The sequence below is a fragment of the Tarenaya hassleriana genome, unplaced genomic scaffold, assembly GCF_000463585.1.
Source record: "Tarenaya hassleriana unplaced genomic scaffold, ASM46358v1 Cleome10, whole genome shotgun sequence".
NCBI lineage: Eukaryota > Viridiplantae > Streptophyta > Magnoliopsida > Brassicales > Cleomaceae > Tarenaya > Tarenaya hassleriana.
The window spans coordinates 639,712-661,301 of record NW_010960188.1 but is presented as its reverse complement, the minus strand read 5'-3'; the positions used below and the strand labels follow the sequence as shown (position 1 = coordinate 661,301).

General features: G+C 39.8%; 7 protein-coding genes across 11 annotated transcripts in view; 4 read left to right on the top strand and 3 right to left on the bottom strand.

Moving 5' to 3' along the window:
* LOC104827695 (ACT domain-containing protein ACR1) overlaps positions 1–3,154 on the top strand; it is a 3,732-nt gene extending 578 nt beyond the window's left edge. Inside the window, exons 2-8 of one of the 2 annotated variants that reach the window (XM_010560918.2) lie at positions 656–737; positions 827–872; positions 1,220–1,334; positions 1,426–1,493; positions 1,606–2,238; positions 2,343–2,447; positions 2,547–3,154. In XM_010560918.2, the coding sequence (XP_010559220.1) occupies positions 661–737; positions 827–872; positions 1,220–1,334; positions 1,426–1,493; positions 1,606–2,238; positions 2,343–2,447; positions 2,547–2,930 (1,428 nt within the window). In that variant the 5' untranslated portion in view covers positions 656–660 and the 3' untranslated portion in view covers positions 2,931–3,154. Of the gene's footprint in view, positions 1–621; positions 738–826; positions 873–1,219; positions 1,335–1,425; positions 1,494–1,605; positions 2,239–2,342; positions 2,448–2,546 lie in introns of both variants that reach the window. The other variant, XM_010560924.2, reaches the window with a different exon arrangement.
* Positions 3,092–5,351, bottom strand: LOC104827707. Its single transcript, XM_010560934.2, has 3 exons — positions 4,728–5,351; positions 4,095–4,282; positions 3,092–3,818 (listed from the first exon to the last, which is right to left on the bottom strand). Exons 1-3 carry the CDS (start codon positions 5,296–5,298, stop codon positions 3,285–3,287), a joined length of 1,293 nt encoding a protein of 430 aa, XP_010559236.1. The 5' UTR covers positions 5,299–5,351; the 3' UTR covers positions 3,092–3,284.
* Positions 5,352–8,623: 3,272 nt separating this feature from the next.
* Positions 8,624–10,135, top strand: LOC104827677. Of its 3 annotated transcripts, XM_010560902.2 has the most exons (5): positions 8,625–8,774; positions 8,882–8,927; positions 9,025–9,306; positions 9,508–9,623; positions 9,770–10,135. In XM_010560902.2, the coding sequence occupies exons 1-4, from the start codon at positions 8,691–8,693 to the stop codon at positions 9,621–9,623; spliced, it is 528 nt and encodes a 175-aa protein (XP_010559204.1). In that variant the 5' UTR covers positions 8,625–8,690; the 3' UTR covers positions 9,770–10,135. The 3 variants fall into 3 exon arrangements, 2 of the variants coding, with proteins under 2 accessions (XP_010559209.1, XP_010559204.1); XM_010560907.2 differs by lacking the exon at positions 9,770–10,135 and having other exon boundaries at positions 8,624–8,774; positions 9,508–9,768; XR_002023632.1 differs by lacking the exon at positions 8,882–8,927 and having other exon boundaries at positions 8,985–9,306.
* A 707-nt stretch (positions 10,136–10,842) lies between these two features.
* On the top strand, positions 10,843–12,097 carry LOC104827670. Its single transcript, XM_010560891.2, has 3 exons — positions 10,843–11,334; positions 11,432–11,577; positions 11,829–12,097. Exons 1-3 carry the CDS (start codon positions 11,082–11,084, stop codon positions 11,967–11,969), a joined length of 540 nt encoding a protein of 179 aa, XP_010559193.1. The 5' UTR covers positions 10,843–11,081; the 3' UTR covers positions 11,970–12,097.
* Positions 12,098–13,139: 1,042 nt separating this feature from the next.
* Positions 13,140–15,053, bottom strand: LOC104827660 (NADH dehydrogenase [ubiquinone] iron-sulfur protein 4, mitochondrial-like). Its single transcript, XM_010560880.2, has 5 exons — positions 14,838–15,053; positions 14,513–14,601; positions 13,987–14,116; positions 13,766–13,795; positions 13,140–13,408 (listed from the first exon to the last, which is right to left on the bottom strand). The coding sequence occupies exons 1-5, from the start codon at positions 14,991–14,993 to the stop codon at positions 13,352–13,354; spliced, it is 462 nt and encodes a 153-aa protein (XP_010559182.1). The 5' UTR covers positions 14,994–15,053; the 3' UTR covers positions 13,140–13,351.
* A 687-nt stretch (positions 15,054–15,740) lies between these two features.
* Positions 15,741–18,418, top strand: LOC104827648 (telomere repeat-binding factor 2-like). Of its 2 annotated transcripts, XR_773932.2 has the most exons (7): positions 15,741–15,902; positions 16,497–16,704; positions 16,879–17,096; positions 17,319–17,403; positions 17,515–17,598; positions 17,688–18,105; positions 18,246–18,418. XR_773932.2 is itself a non-coding variant. In XM_010560865.2 (6 exons), the coding sequence occupies exons 2-6, from the start codon at positions 16,555–16,557 to the stop codon at positions 18,042–18,044; spliced, it is 894 nt and encodes a 297-aa protein (XP_010559167.1). In that variant the 5' UTR covers positions 15,741–15,902; positions 16,497–16,554; the 3' UTR covers positions 18,045–18,416. The 2 variants fall into 2 exon arrangements, 1 of the variants encoding a protein (XP_010559167.1); XM_010560865.2 differs by having other exon boundaries at positions 17,688–18,416.
* A 69-nt stretch (positions 18,419–18,487) lies between these two features.
* Positions 18,488–21,307, bottom strand: LOC104827644 (ADP-ribosylation factor-like protein 8A). Its single transcript, XM_010560852.2, has 7 exons — positions 21,229–21,307; positions 20,972–21,157; positions 19,595–19,676; positions 19,452–19,484; positions 19,237–19,358; positions 18,936–19,097; positions 18,488–18,830 (listed from the first exon to the last, which is right to left on the bottom strand). The coding sequence occupies exons 2-7, from the start codon at positions 21,007–21,009 to the stop codon at positions 18,713–18,715; spliced, it is 555 nt and encodes a 184-aa protein (XP_010559154.1). The 5' UTR covers positions 21,010–21,157; positions 21,229–21,307; the 3' UTR covers positions 18,488–18,712.
* Between the last annotated feature and the right edge of the window lie 283 nt (positions 21,308–21,590).

The following is a 21,590-nucleotide window of genomic DNA, read 5'->3' as shown; positions in this document are numbered from 1 at the left end:
TATATATATATATATATAGTTGGTGAATTGTTCTGTTCGATCGTATTCTTCCACATGGCTTCGAACTCAAACTGATAAATTCTTGTTTTTTTTTCTTTATGTTTTTTCTTTTCCTTGATTTGAATTCTATGGTTGATTGATTACTGTTTCGTTTCTTCTGTTCATATAAAAAAAAAACATTTTTTTTTTCAATTCTCTCGTCAATGCGAGGTTCTTTCTCCGTGTTTAATCGATCGGATGAGGAAATTTCATTATCCGCACTTAAATTAGTAAAAAACCCAATTTGAAAAAGGAACCAACAAAATCGCTAACGATTTTGTTATAACTTGAAATTCAAGAACAAGAAAACCCAGAAAGCCAAGAAAAAACATCGTATTTGATTTGAATTTCAAGTCGGCGTGGTCAATATTTTATTATATTTAATTTTATAATTAATTAGATCCGGGGGCTTATGATATTATTATCTGTCTTATTAACACGGCATTTATATATTAAAAAAAAACGTGGTTTTGTCGTGGACTTGTTTAAATATCGTTTTCCGCGTGTGATTTAATTATGTACTAATACTATAAATAGCCGTAAATCCACCGGTTATTGATCTTCTTCTTCATCTTGATATAGACGCTAATACGATTAACGGATTGTGAATATATAGAGAAGATGATGGAGATGACTTATTATCATCCTCACTTTGATTCAGAGCTCCAATCACTCATCGACAGAATTCATCCTCCCAGGTTTATTATTATTATTATTGTTGTTGTTATTATCATTATCATTATTATTATTATTATTATTATTGTTGTTGTTGTTGTGTTTTTTACAGGGTCTGTATAGACAATGACTCAGATCCAAAATGCACACTTGTTAAGGTCGGTCAAAACTCAATGATATGATTGTTTGCTAATTAATCACTAACGGGGTTATTCATAATTGCGTTTTTTTTTTAAATTTAATATTTAAATATATCACAAGTTGGGTGGTGGATATTTATGTGTACGCCACAAAACTCCACATATCCACGGACCCGTGATGTATTTTATTATATGTTCCGATATTTTGGATATTAGAAGCGTCAACTGTTTTTATAATGGCCGCCATAGCCACCAAAGCAAAAACGATTTCTCATTTATTTTTTGTTGCTGTAACCAAAAGCACGAAAACATTAATGTGAATGTAAGATTTTAATGGTTATAAAAGATTGAATTTTATTGAACAGGTGGACAGCGTGAACAAGTACGGGGTACTACTGGACATGGTCCAAGTTCTAGCCGATCTCGATCTCGTTATCTCTAAGTCATACATCTCCTCGGACGGTGGATGGTTCATGGACGGTGGGTTTCGTGTGATTTAATTTAAGTTTATAACCATTTATATAGATGTAACATTCAATGGATTGATAAACTTTGGCCTTGTCTTTTCCAGTTTTCCACGTGACGGATCAGCTCGGGAACAAGCTCACCGATCGAAGCCTTATTCTCTACATTCAACAAGTGCATTTCTCTTTCCCCCGTTACAATTTCATAATCGTTTATTTCAATACTAATTTCGTTATTTGTTGGACCGGCTTATTAGATATGTACATAATTATTTATTTAATCGCAGGCGATTTGCGCGAGTAGAACGGGAGGGATAACGAAGGAGATGCAGAGCAATCTAAACCGGGAAGCGCAACAACGACACGTGTCCACGCAACACACGGCGTTCGAGATAACCGGAACGGACCGGCCCGGTCTGCTCTCCGAAATCTCTGCCGCGCTGTCCGATTTGGGATGCCACGTGACAGCAGCCATGGCGTGGACACATCACGACCGAGCCGCAATGGTTATCTACGTCGAAGAAGGGATCGGCGGGGGGGGCATCAACCAACTGGGCCTCGTCAAGGAACAGCTAGAGAACGTGGTCGAGGCCCATCACGCGGAAGGCGAGACGAGGACGGTGAAGGTGGTGGCTCCGCCGGGAGCTCTGGCCGGTTGGACCCACACTGAGCGGCGGCTCCACCAGATCATGCACGGTGACCGTGACTACGAGAAGTGCCGTGGCTGCGACCGCCGTGGCTGCGGCTGCGGGAAGGTACACGTGGCGGGGGAGGCGTGCAAGGAGAAAGGGTACTCCATGGTTAACGTCAGGTGTAGAGATAGACCGAAACTGTTGTTCGACACTGTGTGCGCGTTCACGGAGTTGAACTACGTCGTTTTTCATGCAGCGGTCGGATCTAACGGCCCGATGGCCGACCAGGTAAAGAAAAAGATTCGATCGGGACAAAATTATTGAAATAATAATACTTTTGGTTTTGTTTTTTAGTAAGAGAATTGGGTTGAAATATGCATGCATGCATGCAGGAGTATTTCATAAGGCAGAAGAATGGAAGTACGTTGGATACAGAGAGCGAGAGACAACGGTTGATGCAATGTTTGATCGCTGCGATAGAGCGACGAACTTCACGAGTAATACCCATTTCTTGTAGCGATCATTTTATCGGTATTCGAGATAAGCAATGATACGGAAAACAACGATCATATATATATATATATATATGATTGCAGGGAGTGGAGCTGAAGGTCCGTACAAAGGACAGGATGGGAGTTATATCGGACATAACACGAGCCGTGAGAGAAAACGGTCTGTCCATTACGAGAGCAGAGTTCAACACCGGGGGCGAGACCACGGTTGGATCCATCCAAGTCGTGGACATGACGGGTCAGGATGCTGACTCAAAGGCCGTGAAGTCTTTGATACAGCAATTGGGCGGATCGGTCATGCCGGCGGCGACAAAATCGCTGGCGGGTTGGACGATGAAGATGGCTTCATCTTCTGGTGTCGGAAACAGTGAAGTGAACCGACAAGAAAAGGCCAAGTTCTCGATCGGGAGCTTGTTGTGGTCGCAGCTAGAGAGATTGTCCGGCAACTTCACCTCCATAAAATCGTGAAAAAAAAAGTTATGTCATTTTGTTAGGGCTCTCTTGTACATTATTTCCACGTGGTAAATAATAAGCTTATGGAGTTCCATCCGAAAGATAAAATCCATCTGGGAAGGAAAAGGTACGATTTTTATAATTTGGGAAGCACACAAAGATTCGTCGGACGGGAATACAGAAATGAAACGAGGCCAGCATCATCTTCATCATACGTCTACTTATATACAACCATTCAACGTCCAATGAAACCGTATACAGAACTATTCACAGCGGTTCTTTGATTCTTGCCGGGAAGATCCATGTCGGAAACGCATCTAAATAAAGCATTCAACGATCTGAAAAGGATAGGTGTCATGTCAAGCCATCTCATTTGATTTCTTGTTCTTTCTCGCTTGATCCCACCTTCTTGTAACTTACGGGCACATCTCCTCCGTCCTCGTCGTCTTCTTCCTCTAGATCACTGAACGACACATCTTCATCGTATCCGAGCGGCATGGTGGTTCCGCCTGTCCTGATGGATCGGGAAATGTCTTCCTCTTCATCTTTCAGCCAATCATCTGCCTCGTCCTCGACTTCAATGTCTGTAACCCCATATGAAGCAACCGATGGGTGGTCCATTGGCTTACCATCATGCATCACTGTGGGTTTTTCCTCGATGACGGACTTGTCCACAAACTGTATTTCCTTGCTATAAACTGGGTGCTTCTCCGTCTCCACGTAATGGGTTGTTTCTGCAGTAATGGTTTTGATTGGAACTGTCTCAGATGCGACTGGTTTAGAATCCCCAGACAGCTTTTCCACATTCTCTGGAGCTTCCTCGACAGCAGTTCCTGAATTCTCTGCCGTTGCCTTGCTTCTTTTCTGCAGTTCGTGGGATAACAACGCCCTTGCTTCGAGCACCTTCATGCACATAGACACAAAAGTTAGCAATGGGAAATCGGAGTTACAGCCTAGAATTGCAGGGGAAGATTAAGAGCTAAATCTCAATCAAGTGATATTAGACACAAGATCATATTTTCCCTCTATTCAAAAGAAGCAATAAGTAATAGATTCGGATTAATACGGATGACAAGAGGATCTCCTCAATGGGTATGACTCACATCTTACGAGGGTGGGCTTGAGAATGTGAAAACTATAAACTTGAGAACAGAGGCAAAGAACAGTAAAGGTTGTTACCTGAGGAGTTGAAAGAAGCAAGGCATCGTGTTTACTGATTTTAGGATGCAGAAGTACAAAGTATATCCTCCAGAAGCAACCTTCACTCATGTAAGCTGGGCAAAGTTCAACCCTCAAAGCTGCTATTGCCGGTGCCAGTCTTTCCACAACCAGAGCATGTTCTTGTTGAGCATCATTCAATTCAAAGTCTGAAAAAAAAAATTTGAGTTGCAGAGATACTTGATGAAAAACAAAGTACAAGGAAGTAAGTTTCAGAATGATGAACATCTATTTTCCCAAGGCGCCATGGTTATGAGATCATTCCAATAACAGCATCCAAAACTATTGGGAAGAATACACAGACACAACATTTCTAGAAGAACAGAGCTCAAATCAGACAACACCATGCGAGATGAATGTCAAGACCAAAAAAAAGAGGACTCCATCGATCAACGAAAGATCTATTTCACACACAACCAGTAGGCTAACACTGAAAACACCCTTTGTTACCACAACGAAAAGTCACGAAATCGAATGAACTGAAGTTGGATGTACGCTGCAAACGCTACCCAGAGATCAGTTACTCCATTTTCATAAACTAACAAAGTCAGCAAGATCTGGTTAGAGGTTCAGATGAATCGCGATGAATCTTACCATCGAAGTTGTCGTCCTCGTCAGGCAAGGGGAAATCCAACCAAGTCTCAGGATGCATCGCGATATCCCTTGCAAAGGCGACCACTTCCTCTGTCACACCGACAACATCTCCAACACTATATTCATTCAGATTTGCATCCTCCGATCCCAACTGCAGGAAATTCGAGGCGATCTTTGTGAACTCCGACACCGCGATGTTTCCGGAGATCTTCGAGATCCCCGTCTTGAATCTCCCGCCAATCTCCGCGAAGTCGTTCCTGATCCCAGCTATCAGATCCTCTTCTCCTCCCTCGAGATCCGAAGAAGTCCGATTCTCCTCCACATGATCCGGACGATCCGAAGAAGTAGGAGGAGGTGCGAGGAAGGAGGCCACGCCCCAGAATTGGCTTCTCAAAGTCTTGGTAAGCTCAGAGAGGTCCTCCTTCACACCTCGGGGAGACTGAGATTGCAACGGCGACGGCGGTTGTTTCTCACCGGAGGTGGTCTTAGTCCGTTGATTTTCACCATTTTCATCATCCTCATCCTCATCGAGCTTGAGAGAGTTCGCAATCGATCTCGCAAGCCACGCCATTTCTGGATCCCTCGCAAGTTGCGAACCTGACCTTTTCACACGTCAAAACAGCCTGTGGATACATCTCTTATTCTCTTATATACCACGAAAGATGATACGACGTCGTTTGCAACCGCATTCATATAAATTGGGCCTTAAAAGCCTAATAGATTCAGATTCAACCCAGCCCATCTTCCCGTTCATATCAATTGGGCCTGAACCCAGGCTCATCTCTCGGTTCTTCCCCTGACGAGAAAACGACGATTGTGCGCAAGCAGAAATCTCGAAGCTTTCACATCAACATGTGACAAATACGCAAAGCCACGCGCACATATGTGAATTTGGATCATTGACATTATCGCAAGGCCTTTAACGAGATAACAGATTAGATGAGAGAAACCCGAAAGAATGTCAGAAATCCTGAGCCAAGAAGAGGGGACAAGACAATGAAGATGATTTTCCATACTCTTTCCAGTTATGGGCTTTTACGTAGTTTATTGGGCTTAATATTTGTTGGGTATAATTAAATGGGCCGACACATTGAATAACTAATGGGCCCCACTGAATTCACGGACTCGCAGTGTCTCCCATTTAACAAATCGTTATATAATTGTTATGAATTGGTCCGACTTTTACCAAATTAAAATATATGGTGGCTATTTAATTCATGTCTGTCTTTACATATGTGTGATATACGTGTGCGAATGCTAATTGTTAAGTTTCTCACATTATAATATGTTCGCTTATTTCCCGTCTGCGTTTAAGATAAATATGCTGGTTTTTTTTTTGGGCGTGGATGTGATGTGATACCACAACTTGCGATGATTAATTTATTTAAATATTTTTTTATAAGAATTTAATACAATAATATATATATATATATATATGAAACAATCTCGATCAATTGCAATCGCTATCCTTTCAATGAAATCTGAGTCATCCTTTGGTGCCCTTTTTCTTTATCCAAAGAAAAAGCTTGTTACGTTTCAACGACGACACTCTGAAAAATATCCAATTTCTATAAATCTTATCACTAATATTTCGCTTTTATTTTGATTATTTATCCATTTATTTATTTTATTTTATTTTATGCGCTAACCCGGTTAATGGGCATTTTGACCAATATTGTCACTATCAAAACATAATTACGCCATACAAATAAATAAATGGATAAATGCACATTTGTGTTAATTTTTGCTTCTTTTTTCCTAGTGAATAATATGAAAATTTTCAAACATTTAGTTCGCATATGACAAATATAAGATCATTATTATACATTATCATGATAATAAAATCAGGATTAACATAGAGATCCCTGAATATTTTTGTAACTGAGATGAGATTGATTGTTGCATAATCTAAGTTTGTTTTGTGAATTTTGAAACTGCTGAACGACCCATAGGTTATGGTTTGAAACCACATATTTTGACTTTTTTAAGGAATACACTCAAATACAATAACCCGCAACCTGTAAACATCCAACCGGAAAATTTAAAATATCCATTTTTAGTAAAATAAATAAATTATTTATAAATAAAACCCATAAAGTCCATGGGCGGCATCTTCTCTTCTATACTCTCTTGTCTCCTCGAGCATCTTCTTCCTCTATCTCCTTCTCATCTCATAGACACAGAATCTCATATAAAGTGGTGTTTTGTTTGTTATATATACATATACACACATACACATATATATATTTATATATTTTTCAGAACAGAATCATGAGAGAAAGAGTTAACAGCAAGAAACAGAGAGGCTTCACAAGGCTAATCGTGAAAGCCCCGTTCCGGATCTTGGTCATGGCGCGTGACGCATACATCCGGAGCATGACGTCATTCTCCGCCGGATTCGTCCACGGTGGCAGCGGAGGGTTCGGTCTTCCCGCCGGAGGCTACCAAGTCAGCGAAACCCCCACGGCTTTGCCACGTAGCTTCACCTTTAACTCGCTGGTGATGACGTCATCGAGACACCGACGTGGCGGCGAGGAAGAATTCCGGGAACTCCTCCGGGCTGCATCCGCTCGTACACGTGGCGGAACAACGGCCGGTAAGACGAGACGACCGTCACCGTTGGATCTCCGGATGAATTGTGGCAGCACAATGATGGGACGGATCGATGAGGATAAGCCTTGCGAGTTCGTCGAAGAAGACTTTAAACATTGTATTTTTAAGAATATATAATCATATGATATGATTAGTCCCTTATTTTCTTATTTTCCCCTCTATTGTTACAAGAAATGTGGATTTTACAGTGTGTATATGACAGGTTTGACAAATAATATTAATAGAAATTTTAGTAAATTCTTATTTTTCTATTTTCAGCTTATCTATTGCTTTTTCCTTATTTTTCTTATTCAATAACCGTCGTAGATTAAAAGGTAGGTTTGAAATTCAAGCTTAATAGTGGGGATGATAATATTTGGGTCAACCCTATAATTAGCTTCCGGGGGATGTGCATGTATGTAAGCATACATCATACAATTTAATCACCTACCATCTCATAGTCCGTGTATAAGCGTGTGTATATGTGTATATATTGGTCAATGTCGTGCTCGTGATAAATAAATGTGTTTCCAATGCAAGTGGATATTATACAAAATTTACACGTCAGACGTAAGTAAGACAGGAACAAGAGTTTTTGTCGTGTAGCGTGACGACGTGGTCGTCTTGAGATTATGCATATTTGGAACTTGCAAGTCCTCTATTTTATATGATCGGACTTAGGTGCTCTGTCCAACTCGGAATCTCTCGATCCTATTATTTTTTTTATAAATCATAAAATATGGCTATTTATTATGATATTCGTGACTGTTGAGATGTCGGCTTTACAATTTTAATACAATTATATTTGCGATATTTGAATAATTTATTACATTCTTTAATACGCGGGGAAGCGATATTTATAATAAAAACAAATAAAATATTAGATAACTTCTGTAACTAGATAAATGGATGACATCGACTGTAATACTTCGATCTTTAATATTTTATGTTAGTTAGGAGGTTGATATCTTTAAAATATCATTCATTTTGAGTTATTGCAAGACATTAACATAAAATATAAAATCGTATTTGAAAATAGGGTACTTAACATCTATATGTAGACGAGATAATAATAATAATAATAATAATAATAATAATAATAATAATAATAATAATAATAATAATAATAATAATAATAATATTTTGACGCAAGCACGGTTCCGGTTAGTATAATATTAACAGATTATTTGGATCGTTACTAGTAATTTAGCACGTTGCATATCTAATCACAAAATAAAAAATGATCAATTAAAGATTTTCGAGGCAGTTGTAGGAATATCATAAACGTTTGGGGTTTAAAAGAAAATATCAGAAAGCCCCACCCTAAAGTTGCGATCTTGGCAATCGACCCTGAAAGGCTAAAACTTTCCGATGAAGCGCCGGGAAGAAAAACGGCGAGAGTTCCACGAAGCCCTTCTTCGCACTCTCTATCCTCCTCCGTCTTCTCCGCCACCGGTATCTCCCATATCCGATTCTGTTTGCTCTTCTTCTATCCGATTTGATTTCCTTGTTCCGAATTGTTAACACTTTACGTCACTGTTAATCGGGGTTTCAATTTTTAGCCGGTGGTAGACGACAAACCGCTCGACGTAACATTCTTAGATCCAGGTACGGTGATGGGATATTGAGATTTCGTTGAATTGTTTCTTGAATTTTCCGAGGAAGTGACAGTCGAAGTTATGTTGTTCCGTCGAATTTTGAGAAGATTACGTGAGCATCGGTTCGTCAGATAGCGAAGACGAATACGAGGATGGCGTTGGAGACGAATTGAATACGGCACAAAAACCGAGCCGAGCGCAGAGGAAGAGGTTGAGGAAGAAGATGCTCAAAGAGGAGGCGGTCCGCCGAGGGAAGCTGATCGGACCTTTGCTGCCGTCAACAACGGCTGAAACTCGGAGAACAGTCGCAGATACGCATAGTGACTCTGAAATCGGCGGGGGTGGAAGCGGAGAACAATGTGTTCGAGGAAATGCCCCAGAGAACAAAGGTATCATCTTTGAGCAAATTATTTCAAAATTTTCGCACCAAGACGATTGTTTTACCTAAAACAAGGTGTCCTCAAAAGGGTATGATATGTTTCTGATGTGTGAGTACTGAGTCAAGTTGCATCTTTTGTCCCTTACACAACTAGATTCTAGGGTTTTCGATTGTTTCTAATGTAGCTATCCATCCGAAATCTGTTTTGCAGAGAAATTTTGCGGCAGAGATAAGATGGGCAGAGTGAAGAAGAGGAGGGTGGCGAAGAAGATGGCCAAAGGGAGCTCCAAACCGGTTCAACCCTTGATCTCGGAAACTCAAGATTAGGTGTCTTTCTACGTTTCCCTTTCAAGAAGATGTTTCTGTGTTCAGAAACTTTTTTAGTTTCCCCCACCTTTGCTCCTTTTGCAAATGTCGTCAAATCAAACAACGCTTGCCTTAGAACTGAACAGCCCTCTCATTTGAACTTTCAGTGTGCTGAAATCTCCTTCACAGATTACGATCTTGAAGATTCAAAGCATCGGGTGGCGAAAAGGAAGAAGCGGAGATTGGAAAAGTGGCAAAAAACCAGCTTCAATGCTTTGATTTGACGGGGGAAACCGGGAAAGACACTTCTCATTCATCACAGCCTCTGCCTTTGCAGTGTGTGAGCCAATTGATGCGTGTTGATCTCAGAATCTGGTCTCTGTTATTTGGGCCTTGTCGTTGATTGGAAGCCCAATAACTTAATGGGCTCAACTGAAACCCAACCAATGAATTCTACTATGTTAATGGATTGGGTTTAGATACAACCCGCCAACAATTGGACCTACCCATTTAATAAAAGCCCAATTGCCGCATCAAATCTGAAAAAGGAGGGCTTAGTCGAGCTGGACACCTCATATATTGGGCCCATACATGCACGCGGACCCACACACAGGCATATATACATATATACACATGAACATGTATACATACATAGTGGAGTTCTGTCCAACAAAGACACGATATTAAGAAAGACATCATCAATGATGAATGAACCGTTTTGACACGCATCTAGAAAATGGGTCTCCACCAAAATCTCTCGTGTTTAGTGTTTTTGCACCCGTATTTATTGTGCTTTTCATTCGCAACTACGATTTCGTGTCTTTGTTCAATTTATTTTATCACGTTTTATGTGACACGTGTACGTATTATGTTTATATGTTGTAATGATCATAATTCTATGACATTCCAAATTTCAAAAACACTCGAACCGTACAAATACGTAGGATAGTATACGTTAAATGATATGGTCTGAGACATCGCTTACTTGGATTCACATCCCGATGGCCTTTCTCGCGGTCATAAATTCGTATGATTTTATTGTGTGGTCATAAGTAAAAAATAAATATGAGATTTAATATCACCCTTCATGGGCCCCACACACCTCTGTTTGCAGACTTCACACGCTTCCACAGAGGATGCACACATAAATCTCCGGCGCAATCTACTTCATTCCTTTATTATTTCATTTTATTTAAAGAAAAAACATTAAAAATAATTCAAATAACAGAGATTTATATGTATATATATGATTCCATTTCCCAAGTTTCTATATTTCGACCATCTTTTTTCCAATTTCTTTATTTTAAAATTAAATCATAGATATTTTCCCCTCGGGGTTCTACCACATGTAAAAATCCCAAAGGTCGTGATTTCCATCCATCAGTATAATCACACCCACTTTTTCCATTAACGTACGTGATTTTCTTCCTTCTCTCCATTTCTCGGATCCTTCCTTCTGATCGAGTTTACAGAACGGAAATGGGGAATTGCCAAGCGGCGGAGACGGCGACGGTCGTGATTCACAACCCGGCGGAGAAGAGGGTTGAGAGGGTATACTGGTCGGTGACCGCGAGTGACGTCATGGGCTCGCACCCTGGTCACTACGTAGCCATGGTTGTCACGTCGCCCACCTTGAGGAACGACAACGGTTCGCCATTGAAGCATCTCAAGCTTCTCAGACCCGACGACACTCTCCTCCTCGGACACGTCTACCGTCTCGTCAGCTTCGAAGGTCCTTTTCCTCATCACGCAAATCTCAGATGAAACAAAAATTATCGCTTTTTTTTTTCCCTCTAAAAATCGGATCTTTATTGTTGGGATAAATGCAGAGGTTCTGAACGAATTTGCGGCGAAGAAATGTGTAAAGCTGGGGAAGCTGTTGAGCGAAGGAGGAGGGCTTGAGCTGAAGAAGAAGAAGAGCGACGAATCGGGTCGGGCAAACCCGGATCCGAACCCGACAGAGGAATCCGACATGGCGAGTGTTTTGGTTAATCGTGCATGTCCTCTTTAGCTTTTGTTTTAATTAAAAGCTAAATTTACTTTATTTCACCATCGCTATAATTATAATGTTCGTCCGTTAGATCCAATCACCTGCATATATACATATTTCACGTTTTATATGAAATAGTTTTGCATGAAGTTATACTGTACTACTCCGCAACTACTGAGGTGTCTCTTCTTTTGTTTCTTTTTCTCTCTTAAAAAAAATGATATAAAAAAACCTAGGTGGAAAGAAACGGAGTAGACGACGGAGGGTCCACCGGAATCCTTGCCGGCGCCGGCGGGTATCGGAGGCGGTACGGCGGCGGAAGGGGTGGCGCGTGGAGACCATCCTTGCACAGCATCCCCGAAGTCGAAATCTCATGAACTCTTTTATAAAAGTGATGTATAGATTCTCGGGCGCCAATTAATAACTTGGCAACAAGAAACCCAAAAAGAAATGTAAATCGATAAATGGCGAAATAAGTTCGAAATCTAAGATGTTTTCACGACAATCAACGCCTTAGATGATATGAACTGCATGGAAATCAATCAAAGTTATATATATTTTTAAAAAAAAATTATATTTTTCAATTCTTTAATTGAACTAATTTACATGGCTGGTTGGTCGCACGTAATCAATCACCCATCATTATTGTCGTTCCTTTAACTTGAATATGTTAAATATATTTATAGCGTTAGTTATCTATGGAAATGGAAATGGTCGTCCCTTCAACAAAAAGTGTCTTCATTACTATTGAATAATCAATCATAAGCACTTTTTTCTTTTCATTTTTCATTGGTTTCACCTTATTTAGTGGAAGATGAATATATTTTAACTTTTTATATTCTCTTGTAAAAAAAAATATTATTTTTAAACGAGGAAAAACAAAATAAAAGAAAAAGTAGTCCATTTTTCAATTGCGTTTGGCAGCTCACTTGGTCGGATCTCTTTCATAATTACAAAGTCATTGACCGAATAAATTTAATTATATGTATTAATCGTAAACAGTTTATGAACACAACACAGCTACATGTAGACATGCAATAACATAATTTCCGTTTTTGGTCCATGCAATAGACCAAATTAATAAATGCTGTTATTCATCGTGAATGGTGTTTTAATAATATTTTTTTTTGGTAAATTTGTAATATTGCCTTTTTATACGTATTATAGAGTCGTATTTAAAGCTGCCCTTTTGGGACACGGAAATATGGAATCCGAAATTCGCATTGGGAGCAACGGATTCTGAATCTTTGCTGAAACCCTAATATCTAGACACTGCACGCATGAATGCACCATTTCTAAACATCGTTAATAACATATTATATATATATATATATATATCATATTTGATGAGCTGTTTCCATACACGTATTATATAAGAAGATCAAACCTAGTCTGATATGAATCCAACGTGGACAGAATACTTCACTTCTCCATCAACGGTATAGAGTTTTGTCTGATAAAAACAGTTGTTTATCAGATTGTTTCGTATTATGTTTCTTCGGTTATGTAAATAATATATGATTTTCTTTGGTATTGATCTATTTAAATAGAAAATCAAAATCCAGTGGGCCGAAGTTGTGTACAGAACATTATTGGGCTATCTGTTAGTAGGCCCATTAAGATCACAGATTTTCGTCATCATATTATTGAGATGGAAAAAAAAAACTATTCCTCACACAATGAATAATGGTTCAACAGCAGATGGCAGAAGCTAAATAACCAAAGAAACAAGTCTTATGTGCTGCTTGCTCCTCACCGATCAGTTCGGGGTTTGAGGAACACCTTTCCACTTGAAGTTGTCTGCGTATGACTTCACCTGAAACCATAACAGATGAATTCTCATACAGGAGAGAGAGAGAGAGAGAGAGAGAGAGAGAGAGAGAGAGAGAGGGATACTATACAAGAAGATCCCGGTTAATGAGACTCCGTGGTGGTGGATCAACCATGGCATGAAAGCCATGGCAGTATATTTAAGGTCAATGAGACACTCCTTAAACTATAGAATGCCTTTCAAGCGTTCCTACGGATTTCGTCGACAGTTTTGCTACCACATGTAAAAATCCCAAAGGTCGTGATTTCCATCCATCAGTATAATCACACCCATTTAGCGATCGGGAAAAAAGACACCTCAAATAATTTTAAGCAATAAAATTATCTCAAGGAGCTTACTAACCTTCAATACCGGAGTCTGGCGCTTCTTGACCTGAGATGAGTTAAGCAAGCTGTTTTTTAGTAGAGGAAGTAGCAAAACAACTCGGAATTGTACCAAGGGCTCTCAAAAAGAACAATGGATGATTCAGAAGTCGAAAATGGATCAACTGCCATCCGAGATATGCACAGGACAACCAAATGCGAAGGTGACCAAGGATAAATGCAATGAAGGAAATGACTTACCACATAATCCCAGCCATGCCGCTCTGCAAATGTCTTTGCTCCTTCCTCGGAATCAAAATAAAGGGCAGAGTCGCCAACATTGGCATAGGGATCCCCTGTGGAAGTCCAGCCCATCAGTGGATTTTCCCACCTACAAACCACAAAATCGATATTAACACTCAAAGCTAAAGACGGTGAGGACTTTACCAAATACAAAACAATCGACTGATGATAAACTCTTATCCAACAGAAGAAATCCCCATTACCAAAGACAACCCTTTCAAAATAACCGAAAGAAATGCTCACATGAAGAACAAGAAGAGCAGCTAAAAGCGATAATTTCTTTAGGTGTCAATAAATGAGTTGATGAAGATGCTACATCAAAGAGAAATTGCATATGTTTAGATGGGATTTCCATAGGTAAAGCAAAAACAATCCTGGTTATCATGTTCCACTCCAAAATGTTTATGTTATCGACAAGAAAACACAAGATTATCTCATAGGAACAAAACGAGAACTTGAAAATTCCGAAGTAGACATTACATACTTTTGGGTAGACACGAAGTTGATCTTCCATTTTCCAACTTTTCCAGATCCTTGCTGGGTAGCAGTTCTTGCCGGCGAGTAGATTATAACCTGTTACCCCAAATCCATGCAAGCAGAACATTTTCGGTCACCATCTCAATCAACTAAATGCATTTGTTGGATCGAATCGGAACACAATACAGGAAAATACAATGAACGTAATCAAGCTCAGTCTCGCCGACAACAACGAATTCCCCATCACGGTTTGGGCTTTTGCACCGGTCGACCAGCAGAAACCCTAATTACCGAACTACAAACAGAACAGAACGAAGAACGAGAATGCTTACCTTACGGACAAGGTGTTCCTGAGGAATCCCTGAGACCATACCGATTTCACCACGCTTGACCTCCGCTTCGACCACCGCGTCGGTGGAGAGAGGCCGACTCACGCGGCGGAGAGAGCCGACGAGACGGCCAATCCCTTGAGTTGTACGCATCGCCATCTTCGTCGGAAAGGGAAAAATACCTCTGAGCTCCGATTTCGTGTGATTCGAGAACACAATGAATGGGGGAAAAAAAAATAAAACAGAGAAATACCAAATCAGCCGGCAAAGTTTTATAATTTCGCCTATTGGTCCAAACATTCACAAGAATTCCTTAATTGTCCTCCAATTTTTCCACATCACCCACAATAATTCTTTTATTTTTGTTGATTTTTAACATAAAAAATGAATCAAATAAAATTATAAATTATATACTGACAAATATTATGTACATATATAAATATGGATCTTTCTACCTATTCACTGTTATATAACTCAGATTATATTATTATATTTTACAGTATAAAAAATTATAAAAATGCAAATTTTTAAGTTTTTCAGTGAAATATAAGAGAGTATCTAAATGATATTGTTTAGTTAATTTATAATCAAATTTGTTTGAAATATTAAAGATGAAGTATATCATACAAAAAATGGTTGTAAATTATAAATTATATAAATTATTGTCTTTATTTGAATAGTTTCAAAGTCATTAGAAAATATTACATTTGGATTATGAACTAAATGACTGCGAGTGTTCTTTGCTTTGATGAAAAAACGTATGGGAAATAATGAAATTGAGGAGACTTAGAGGTGCAATTCGTAATATTGGGAAACTTAAGGGGTTCAGCAGCAGCTCCCTCAACTCTTTAGCAGTAGCTATGTCCTGCGAAGATTAACCAAAAATCAAAGGTCGTATTTTTTTTTCCTCATTTCTATGGAAATTCTTTCTTCTACTCTCCGGTCTTTCTTCGTCGGTTCTGCGAAATTCTGAGATTCAAATTTGATCCATGACACTGCACAGATGCGAATTCAGCTTCATCGGCAAGTGTCTATCTCGGAAACTCCCGTTCGATTCCGCTTGATCAGGCATGCTTCTTCCTCATTTCCAGGGTTCATTTTCTGTGGATTCCGATATCGGAATTTCTTCGATCTTGCTGTTTGATTTTGATGAGGCGATGTCTTCGTCGCGGCTGATTTTATTTATGATTTTGATCGCTGGCAGAAATTTGCTTTTTTGTCTGTTGATTTTCTACGTCGTTGATGCACTTGGTTCGTGAAGACTTCGGATTTGATATTCTAACCGCTTATATCTGTCGTTGTTTCTTGAATTGAGCTTGTCCGGACATAATTTTCTCACTCTTCTGATCTGTTTGAGGCGTCGATTATATTCTTCTGGGTTGAATTGATTTTCATGGTTGTCGTTGTTCTACGTTTTCATTCGCAATTATGAAACTAATCAAAGTAGATGATCAGGCTCCGTAGAACACCATCGGTTCTTGTGGATCATAATGGATTGTCCAATGGACGTGGTTTAAGTCAAATTCTCTGATTTTTATGCCAAAGATTTCGTAGCGTTTGATCTCCAATGGTTGGGCATGTGCTAATTTATTGATGTGATCGTTTTATTTGCTTCATCCATTTCACAATTCTAAGGTTTTTCAGTGCTCTATCTGTTTGCAGAGAAAAGAATTCAACTTGCTAGAACTTTTTGTTTCTGGAGTCTTGTTGATAACTGTTGATGGGTGCCCCCAAGCAGAAGTGGACAGCTGAAGAAGAAGCGGCCCTTAAAGCTGGAGTGCTTAAGCATGGAACTGGAAAGTGGCGTACGATTCTCTCAGATTCTGAATTTAGTTCAGTTCTAAGATCCCGTTCGAATGTGGATCTCAAGGTATCGAATAGAGTTTGGGACAAGAACCAATTGAAATTTCCATTATAATCTCCTCGTGGAAATGTCTGATTTTACTAGTGATTTCTAGTTTTTGATCCCCCTTGACTCTCAACTTTGTTGGCTAATCTTTTGAAGTAGAAGGAAATTTAATTTTGATAATTTATTGCATAACAGGACAAATGGAGAAATATAAGCGTGACGGCATTATGGGGGTCTAGGAAGAAGGCCAAACTCGCGCTTAAAAGAACTCTACCAACTCCTAAGCAGGATGGCAACTCCACAGCTCTTAGCATTGTTCCTGTGGGTAATGATGAAGGAAAAATAAATTCATCACCCCCGGAAAATTCTGGTGAATCACCACGGTATGATGCTTCGAAAAGATCGATTACAAGGTTAGTCCCTTGCTACTTATTGGCATCTCATCCTTCTTGTTTGAGGATTCAGCTTTGATTGATGACATATCTTGTGGCAAGAAGATCATGCTGGTATATGCATTGCAGAGAGCATATTTGTTAAGTATCATGCATATTAAGATCTAGCTTCAAGCATCTCACAAAGAATTATCTTTGATTAAGTACATAAAGACAGTTTTGAGCTGTCTTCTATTCTTGTAGCTTGGATAAGATCATCTTAGAGGCCATCACCAGCCTGAAGGAACCGCGCGGTTCTGACAGAACATCAATCTTTCTGTATATAGAGGTGCTTTAGCAGTCCTGTCTATATTTCTTCCATGATTCACCTTACAGTGGATGATTGCACCATTTAATTAATATAATGATAATCAAGGAATTTGCTGCTGTAAAATTTCAGGATAATTTCAGGACGCCGCCCAATATGAAAAGGCATGTGGCAGTAAGGCTAAAGCATCTGACATCGATTGGCACATTAATTAAGGTCAGACGTTTTTTTTTACGAAATCGATCTTTTTCTTCTGGAAACAGAGCTTAGTTTGAGTTCATCATTGTCTCTGTTCATACTTTCAGACAAAGCACAAATACAGGATCGCTTCAGGTTCAGTGACAACAGGAGCAAGACAGAGGTCTCCTCAACTACTCTTGGAAGGAAACAGGGAAGATACACCAAATGTGGAAGAGAATGGTGTAAAAAATCTGAGTAAATCCCAGGTTGAAGGGGAGCTATTTAAGATAAAGGGCATGACCGCCCAAGAGGCTGCTGTAGCGGCTGCGAGAGCAGTAGCAGAGGCTGAATTCGCAATTGCCGAGGCTGAAGAGGCAGCAAGAGAGGCAGAGAAAGCTGAAGCCGAAGCCGAAGCCGCCCAGATTTTTGCAAAGGCAGCGATGAAAGCTTTGAAGTATAGGATGCGTACTCATGCATGGTAAAAAAAAGGGGAAAAGCCTTCATGGCCCATTTCACTGCAACAGAGCTATAGCCATCATCAAGGTATTCTCATTTTATAAAACACCCCCTTGTCTCGAAATTGGATCATTGAGTTTTTCAATCTTGCATCTGGCGATATGGCGAAACTGCTGGTCATTAAATTTTTTGTTTGGTGTGGTTAGTAACTGTGTAAATCCCCCCAGCTTGCACGTCCAACAGTTTGGATTATGCTGTCCTGTCCTGTCTTTGGTGGATGCTCTGCTGGGGCCTTACGTTACACTACATGTATGTACTTCTTTGTCCGATCTTGAAACTTATGTCATGAGGAATAAGACCTTAGATCATATTATTAATGAAGCAATTAGAGTTTCTTTGATTCATGATATTTAATAGTTCACCCCCACATTCTTTTTGTTCTTTTCAAAATTGGGACAAACTTATAGATTCAACCCCAAAGGTCCTTTTCATAGCGTTAAGAGAAACGATCCATTTAATATACAGAGAATTAACAGCAGCAGACAGAAAAGAGGCAAGAAAGAATCAGAGGAAAACAAAGACAAGTCATGTTTCACATGAAAAAGTGTTCTTTCATCACAAGGCAGCCACATCACGACCGAGAAGATGAAGAAGATAGCTCTGTTCTTCTTCTTCTTCCCTTTTTTTTTGCAGTTTAGCTCTTAGATTTGGAGTGCTTTACGAGCCAATCGATGACTTGATCAATGTTTGTGGAGTTCTTGCAAGAGATCATGAAGCAGCACACTTCCCTATCTGTAATCGACTTCAGCCCCCTGCAATAAAAAAAAAAAAAAACAATACACGAATATTGTGTTACAGATTTGGACAGTTTTGCCTTGTTTGGAGAGGAGAGAAACATATATTTTGAGGAATCTCACATCTCCTCAGTCAAGGAATCTTTGGACAGAGCTCCAGGCTTATCAATCTTGTTCCCAAGGACCAGGAGAGGGATTCCACTGAGTGAAGGTTTGCTCAACAAGTCATGGAGCTCGCTTCTTGAGACACTTAGGTTGTCATGATCAGCAGCATCGACCACATATCTGAAAAAAACGGGTTCCAAAAAGTAAATCTTTTGAAGGGTCCATAAGCTGAAAAAACACTTAGGACATGAAATGCTTTTTTGTTTGAAGATTTGGAAACTAAAAGTTTTGAGACATTGATGATGTTTAGGATACTTACACAATTGCAGAAACAGCACGGCAGTAGCGCTCCCACATACTGCGGAACCTGGGTTGACCACCAAGATCCCATAGTTTTATTGTAACGTTTCCCTTTGTCACTTTCCTCATGTTGAATCCAACCTACGAGTGTATGACAATTGACCATCCTTTTTCTTTTTCCTCTGAGAGAGATCCAAAGAAGAGAAGTTTTTTTATGAGATAAGTAACACTTACTGTAGGGATCATGTCCTCACTGTATCCGCCAGTCTGAACAAGACAAAAGAGGTGAGGATCAGTCATCAGTCTGAGTTTTGGCATGTCTCAAACCGAATCATCTACCGGATTTTTATGTAACAGTTTATAGGAAGCACACTTACTGCGACAACGTTTACAAGTGATGTCTTCCCTGCATTCTGAAGTCCTATCAAAGAAAGCTCCATTTCTTGCTTGAAAAAGAGGCTACAACAAAGCATAACCAAACAAGTGAGCCCATGCTGATAGGCAAACACAAATACCCTCAAAGCTACAGAAGCAAATGGCTTTTCCGGGTCAAAGATACGCCTACAAATATAAGCAGACTGTATACACAAGCAATTGTTCGGGAGATCGGGTTTTGTAGAAGAACTCGTTTTACACATATATGCACCATCCACAGCACTTGACCGAAACAAGCTATCTGAGGTTCTACGGACAAAAGATGTTCATCATAACTCTCATCATGGGTACACCTAATTCACTTGAAAGATCTGTCACATTCTTTCCTGCCGTGTGTTGCAATGTTCAAGTAAAACCCAGGTTGAACAGAACCAGTGATGTAAGAGTAGAGTTCCCCTCTTCTCCCTGGTGCCTAGAATTAAAAACCTTCGTTGCAAGATAACATAATCTCCTTTTTCCTCATACGACCCAAACATCTTCGACTATATGAATTGCAGAGACATATAGCCATAACCAAAACTCGATAACCAAATCGTAATCCTTGATTTCATGGCCACATAAAAAACTTAAAAATTGTAACTTTGTTGCTTTTGGTGTCATCACAGCCAGAGACTGATGCCATCCTATCCTAAGCCATCTTTACTCAGACAAACAGGCACAATACAACCGGAAATAGCTACAACATTTCACATCAGTGGTCTCTCCCGCAGGAACCATTGCTCTAAAACTACCAAAGAACAAACCCAACATGCTATGAATTTAAGCAGAAGCCTACTGTGTTCAAGGCATTGATCTGCACTTCGCTCTAAGGTTTAGACCCTTGTTGCAAACAGTGTTCGATTAGATTCACAAACCAATCAAATATGCATTACATATAATCAGACAACACGAATCTAAGCCTCCATTAAGACTGAACTCAGGGTGATTGTTTTGGTCGCTATCCGAGAATTATGCCATCACAAAGCTTTTCCACCCGCGATTAAATGCATAAAAAAGAAGTGAGCGATTAACCAGAAGTCCTTTTTTTTTTTCCATTCATGGGGGAAGTCCCATATTTTTCCTAAAACTACGAAACGAAAATTGAAATCAGTAGAATCGTGACAATTTCCCAGCGACCGCTATACTGAATCCGCAGGGATGGGCAAAGAAACTCAAATATCAGTACCGAAACTCAAAATCGAAATTTCGTGGACAAAAAAATCCAGAAGAAGTATGTGAAAAACCCAAAACGAATGTAGAGAACAAATTGATGATGATGATGAAGAAGAAGAAGAAGAAGAAGAAGAAGGAGAATAAGGAGAAGAGATGAAGGCGCTAACCTACGAAGCCAATTGAGAAAAGCTTCCCACAAACCCATCGACGAATCAGATTACTGAAGCTCCGAGAGAGAGAAACAGAGACAACAGATCGGCCTCTCCTCCTCGGATCTCTACCGGCAAAAGGGAAACCTCTCCGCTTCCTTTTCGTTCTTCCGTTTTTTCGCTACTGATCCCTCATCAGATTTTCTGTCCAAACCAAAAAAATTACAATCAGAGCCGGCGAACTAAAGTCAAAGCTACGAAATCTGAGCCATTACATTCTGTGGGTCCCGCTAAATCGTGAAATCAACGGTCCCGATCTCATCCTAAGGGTGATCTTCGTTGTAGGGAACTAAAATATCTGGTTGACAGGGCGGAAATCATGGAGCCATTGTCATTGATGATTTATTTTTGTGTTGGCCAATTAGAAGGAGATCCCAGGAGACTAAGAGAGAAGTTCGGAAGAAGAATGGATAAATCACGCGACCACTCTCACTAACCCCAAGCGCGTGAACAACACGAACGGTGGAGACTATGTCCATCGGTGGGCTTCAATGGGCCTTTATAGGCCCATTTTAAACCGGGCCTTAGTAAACAGATGGATCCTTCTCGGCGATTTAGAAGCTTCTTTAGCCTGCTG